The 6,963-nt window shown below is 27.3% G+C and overlaps 1 protein-coding gene across 1 annotated transcript; it reads right to left on the bottom strand.

Annotated features, from left to right (window-relative positions):
* Window positions 1-617: 617 nt before the first annotated feature.
* OCT59_010034 (uncharacterized protein) lies at window positions 618-1,695 on the bottom strand (the record flags this gene model as incomplete). Its single annotated transcript, XM_066132759.1, has 3 exons — window positions 618-1,076; window positions 1,151-1,379; window positions 1,451-1,695. The coding sequence occupies 3 exons, from the start codon at window positions 1,693-1,695 to the stop codon at window positions 618-620; spliced, it is 933 nt and encodes a 310-aa protein (XP_066000374.1).
* Between the last annotated feature and the right edge of the window lie 5,268 nt (window positions 1,696-6,963).

Here is a 6,963-nt window from a genome sequence, read left to right as displayed (position 1 = left end):
CCCATGCATTTAATAATCGGAAAAACTTGATTCGAGTTAGAACAATAGGCATTATATACTTTTCGTTACATGATTTGTTATTTAATTTAGTAATTTACACTATTATTTGTTGAGTTTCTTGTTTCAAAATTTAAAGGTTAATTTTTTTAATATTATTTCACTACTAAGGTAACACCACTTTACTTTTAAAGTAAATTGATTTTAATACAAATATTATTTCACACGAAAATGATTCGGAATAGTGGAACGAAGATCTGTTTGTTATTCAAAACCTGTTCGAGACCTGTTTTAACTGCGCCTCAAAAGATTGTAATATGCGTACGTATACTGATATATTCTTTGACAACTATGAACATTTATTATTTTTTAAAATTAAGATTAACATTGAGAATTAATCAAAATACAATTTAATATAAGAAATAAAGGAGACACTTTGAGGTAATTGTGATTTATAAATAAATAAATGATTGTGGATAAGAGACGAAGGAAATTATGATAATTTTTTTTTTTAAAGAAATAATAAAGAAATAATAAATAAATAAATAATAAATAAATAAATAAAATTCTATTCACAGTTAACGATCGAAAATGATCGTAATATTATTATTATACAAGTCTTAATTATGTATTTCATTTCCATTACCAACTTTCATAGCCCAAACTCTAATATAGTTCATTCTAGGTTTATATTGATCCCATTCATAATCTTTACAATTATTTAATAACTTTAAATATTCATCTTGTGTAATATTCAAATATTTACAAAGTCTAGGAGCCATCATCTTAAAAAATTCTAAAAAATTTTCAGAATTTAATTTACCCAATTCACCTCCCCATAATCCTAATGGTTGTTTTTTTATTACTTCATTAATATTTATTAATTGATTCGGTGAATGTTTTTTAATCCAATTTGAAATTAATTTTGCCCCTTTCGGATTTAATCCTGATGAAGTAATGTATTGTTTTAATGAATCTATTATTTTGGTATAAATTGGTCCTGCTGATGAACATATTATATCAGTTTCCGAAAATTCGATATAACAAGAAGGTTTCGTTACTCTAATTAATTCCGGAATCTTATTAAATTATAAAAAATTAATATCAAGTTAATTAATTAAAATAAATACCATGAATAATCTAAAAAACATACCACTATATTTTGCCATTGTTCTTCTGTGAGAGCGAGGCACATATGACCTATATGTACATAATCAAATTCATTATCCTCGAAAGGAAGTCCATGAAGAATATTAGTTTGTATGAAAGTTGTATTGGCAGGTTTTATTTGATCAGGAAATATTGGAGACAAATCAACACCGAAGAAATGAGATTTTGGATTTTCGGTCGCCAATTCTAAAATCCAAATTCCACTACCACATCTATAAATAAGTGACACGAATTAATTAAAAATAACGTAAAATGTATAATATTTATATTTTTTACAACTTACCCAACATCAAGAACTTTGCAACCCGACGAAAGATATTCTTCGACTGGAGCTGAAATGTTACCACCAAACATATGTTTAAAAGTATAATGTTCTGATTGTGCTCTATCAATTTCTTCAATATCAATCGGTGTTAGATCATTAGCAATTTCTTCATCATAATATTTTCTTCCGTTAATATATTTATATTGTATGTTATTAATTTTAGATCGGGTTTGTGAATTTTTTTTGGAACCAAAATTTCCCATAATAATAATAATAATAATAAAAGAGAAAGCAAGAAAGCAAGTAATAAATAAATAAATAAAGAAATGAATGATATATCTTTTTTTTTTTAAAAAAAAAAGAGAGAGAGAGTGTGTGTGTGTGTGTGTGTAATGCAACGAAAAGAAATTTTTTACCAAATTTTACAAGTATTTATAAAAAAATAAAAAATATATGGATTGATTTCATAAGCAAAATCATAAATTATTCGTTTTTCAATTGGATAGTAAATGATGTCTTTGCATAATTTTTGATATAAAACTGTCAATTCATTAAATAATTTAATTATTTTATATATTCATTTATATGCAATCTTATGCAATATGTTAATATTTACGATAAAAGTAACCTAATTAAAAATTATGTAATAATGGTAAATATTTTGATTTAAAGTAAAGTGTAGAAACTTAAGGTGATACAAGACATCATCGATACATTTAGACATGCGATTAAAATGGTATTTAATGCTTTTCAAATCTAGAAGATAGATAATGATTCTATCAGATTTCGGGTTTAACCGGATTGAATTATAAATTTGAATCTAAAGCCACAAAAAATTAATTTCAAAAAAAAAAACCCCCCGATTTCTATTACAAACGATGTAATACTGAACTTCGTGAGATACCGGAAATCGGGGCGAAAAAATACTTAAAACGGTTAAAAAGGATATATAAATATAAAAGATATTCTTCCTAAATCCTAATCATTTGATTCTCGCATATTATCTAATTTAATTACAATTGGTCACAATAAATCAAAGGGCAAAATCATCCATTCTTTTAATATATTAAAAAAGTTCACATGAAATTTACGTGTAACTAGAAAAATTATTATAATCATGATAAAAGAATAAAAATGGAGAAAATGAGCATTAGGTAAACATATAGACTGACAAATCCCGATTTTCGAACTTAAAATTTATTTATTTTTTTTTTTATTTTATTTTAATCACTGAATTTGGACATTCGGATAACGTCTACTATTTAGGAAATCAGGGGTAAATTTTAAGCATAAGAAATTCTAGAACAAAGAATAATGCATCTCATGACCATTTCTTTGGTTTGTGAATAATTTATTTGAAGCGATAAAATGTTACGTCATGCATAACAATTAAAAACAATTGAATAAATATTTTTCTCGCACGAGCGCACGGACAACTAAAATATACTCAAATTGGTTTATATTCTCAAGTAATTTGAACTGCGCCACATTCAATGCATTATTATTCTCCGAAATCATCAAAACGATGATCAAAATAAATAAATTATTTGATATAACGTTGAACAAACCATTTTGTACTATTGAAATTTTCCTGTATTGTCGATTCGTAATACCAATTTGTTTTGGTCCTTTCTTTATTTGACAGGTTCTGGTTTATTTGTTTTTCTTCGTGTTAATTAATTTCCTTAACACGCTATCGTTTTGAATGTTCAATTACGTAACGATTTAGCAATTCAAAACGCATGTGGAAATTTTATATGATTCAAGACCCAAAGACTAAGACCAAGTGAAGCAAGTTTGACGGCAGTTTTATATAACTATAATCCCATCCCATGTTAGCTAGTAGCTAAACTGTTTGACTAATCAATATATAGTAAATCTTCATTTTATAAACATAAACGTATATGGAATTTATAATATTATAATATTTACATTAATATAAATCCATATTTTAGTTCTTAAATTTGCTAATATTAAAAAGTCTAAGAGATATTATCTTATCTTATTTATCAGCTCTTTAAAATAAGGTTTAGTTCGTTAGAGGTCACAAGTTTATGCGATTCTGGTTCACATGATTAGTATATGATTTCATCCCAATAAAATCCACCATTTTCACATTTTCAGTAATGTTGGCAATTTGAATATAGATCACGCACATACCAAGCAATACAATAAAAGTTCTATTTAAATAACGACCGTGTGCAAATAACGATTTCGTAATAAAAGAATGACCTTCGCAATTTTTGTCACATGACAATATCATTTATATAGTCATATGAGAAGGTAAATTAGGTATAACGTCTTATGACCGGAATTCATAATAAATAACGTCTTCTAAAGAACTTGTGACCGGAATTCATAATAAATAACGTCTAAATAATTGTGACCGGAATTCATAATAAATAACGTCTTCTAAATAACCTGTAACCTGAATTCATAATAAATAGAGTTTTCAATCACATGGTTTCCACATAAGTAGAAGGTTAGAAGGGTTTAGTCTGAGAGTACCAATTAATTTTTAAAGTTTGAAAAATCGCCAAACTTCCTCCCAAAGAATGTCGATTTACTCTGACTAATGTTTCACTTAAAGAAGTGATTTCTTTTTTTCGTTTTTTATATATAGCAAAAAAAACCTTCATGTATTTTAGCATTTGGTACAGATGGAGAGTTTAGGAAACTTTAATAATTATAGATCTGGTTTGAAAGCCTCTTCATCATTACCTGTGGCTACTATAATTGCTTTCCCTTTATCATTAATCCATTATTTCTTGTAGATGTTGGAACTTAAAAAAATTTTTTTAGTCAAGTTCCGTATTTCCAATCTGAGGTACGTGGTACTAATGGTTTATCACAGGAATGTGAAAAAATACCTAGCTATAATTTAATTAGCTTCAGTTGCAGATGCAGGATATATTCAATAAATCAGTTGCAATAGTGGTGATAGCTAACACTGATCAAGATACTTTCTATTGGGGAAAAGATAAATTTCTAATTCCTTAACTCCTCCTCCATCTAATAATTTAACACAAAAAATGCCGGCAGTTTTTTACTTTAATGTTGCAAATGTAAAAAAAAAAATTTATTCTAGAGGTGATACATAAGGAAGAGGTAATATCAGAGATTTTTTTATTGGTGATGACAATGACAGCTTATTAGATGTGACGTTTAATAGTAACAAAAACGGGCATTTCTTTATTCATGCATCTGATATATAAAAAAGTAACAAAGAAAATAATGATTTCAGATTTATATGTTTATTATATCTATGTTACAGTAAAATAAAAATTTCCGTTTTTAATGAAAAAGAGGTTTGGGAAATCACGATATGCGTGACATATAATAATGACGAATAGGATTTTTACATGATAGACGAGTATAAGTATAACAAAGAGTGGTATAAATGAATGGAAATACACGGTAAAATCGATTTTAGAGAATTACAAATCGTGGTGATCATTTTGATCACACGATGAATTGCCACGTGAATTTTTTTTTTTTAAAAAAAAAAATTCTCTTACAGTAACTTCCCCCCAAAAAATTGGTTTTTTTTATATTAGAATGCAAAGGCAACAAAAGGTTTGTTTTGAATTCAAGCTTCATTGTTGACATATAGTTAGTTAAATACTTAAATCACTTCATAGTTCATGCCATAAAATATTTCTATCAACGACCTTAATATATAATGGAGCAATCAGAACGGTTGTATGTAACGGATAAGCTTCTTATTTTTTAACGTACTGTAAGTGTGATAAGAATTATTCATACTATTTCTTTTTTCCTGAGGCCATTAGAATATTATTTAGCATCAATAACACAACAACCCAGGATATTTTTAAACAATTCTCATATATTTTATACTAATATCATGAAATTATTCAAAATCAGAAAATAATTGCAGACGAAAATTGTATCCTAAAAAGGGATCCGCTGAGAAATTTGACGTCAAGCAAGTTGTTATACGATAACGTGAATTTTTATCCTTGGTGCAGTAAGTGACGAAATATAGAATAAATTAAGTTCGAATTATATGAAATATATTCAACGCAGGAACTAAAAGTTCGATCTTGATCTTTGAAGCAATTAAAGAGACTATTGAGGTTAACACGCGTGGAAAGAGTTCATGATGATGATAATTTTTATCTGCAACTTTTTCTATTGAACGTTTGTCCCTTTCACGATGAACACCGTGTTGATTTTCATTTTTATTTCTGGTTGTCTCCCATTTCTTCTGCCGCAGAGTAGGTACCGTACTTATACTCTGATAACGAAAGTTTGATGTCTTCGGTATATTTAAATATTTAGTATTAACTATTTGTTATTACCGATCCTTTTACTTATTTTATAATATTCGATATTAGGTGGCTACAGTGATAGTGGTACTTTTTCAAATAGAAGCTTTAGAAAAAATTCTTTAATTTTAAATATTTTTTTGAACATCACATCTTTGTTCATTCGGGTCTTCTGAATATAGAATGTTATATCGCAATAAAGATTATGATCATAATAACGTTTCGTTGACTTAATATAGTGTATACGTGTAATTTCCTTAAAAAAATCATCGTAATTTGACGATCTGTTTGAATGTTGATATAAATATAACAAGATTTCAGTCAATCTTACCACGACAACTTTTCTCACGTACATGCACAAGCATTACTAATTCTTTTCTTTTTAATGCTCATAAAAGGTTTAACTAATTATTTGCATCTAAAACCTCTTTAAAAATTTATTAAATTGACAATTGGCAATTTATAATGAAAAGCTGATATCATTCACGAGTTTTACCCACAGAAAACTTTAAAATGACACATTTTTCGAATAAAGAAGTAAAAATATGTTAAATTTAATTTATTACGGTTTTTTATTAATTGATTAATTACATTTACTCAACACAACCGCAATGAAACAAAAGGTGACGTTCGTGGGTTCGGTAAAGTAGGAATTTAACGAATGTACTTTGAAGAAAATTTTGGGAAATACACTTTTTTTTTTTAATAATAAAGAGACCATTTTCTTTACAGGTTAACAAACGAAGTTAACGGTTTATTTACCGAGTTAAGCAAATTTAACTGGTATGGTCTTTTTTTTTTCATTTTAAGAAGGTAAGTTATTCAAGGAACTGAGGAAGGTATAACGGAAGAATCTCGAGACAAGTTTGTATAAAGTTATTCATTTTCTTAAAATGGTGTCTATTTCTAGGGTGCGTATTTACAATTACAAGCCAAGCACTAAAGAGTAAAGACCGAAAAGGAGGTGATACTGTTAAGAAGAGGTAATAGAATTCTCAAATTCTCAAATTCTCAAAATCCATGTTTATCTAATCGTATCATATGATACCGAAGAATATAATGGTAAATAAGGAACGAAACGGGGAAAATTTTTGGGAAAATATTACGCAACATGCAAGAAAAAATTTATACTAAGTTAACTTTTTCTCTAAACCTTTTACAGGCAAAAAAGATCGAAATATAATAATTTTCGATAAGAGATCTACAAAAGATAAAGCATTCATAGAATTTTGTTAAGAGAAA

The sequence above is a fragment of the Rhizophagus irregularis genome, chromosome 18 (assembly GCF_026210795.1).
Source record: "Rhizophagus irregularis chromosome 18, complete sequence".
NCBI lineage: Eukaryota > Fungi > Glomeromycota > Glomeromycetes > Glomerales > Glomeraceae > Rhizophagus > Rhizophagus irregularis.
Note: the sequence above shows the minus strand (reverse complement) of the source record. Positions and strands in the feature narration are given on the sequence as shown.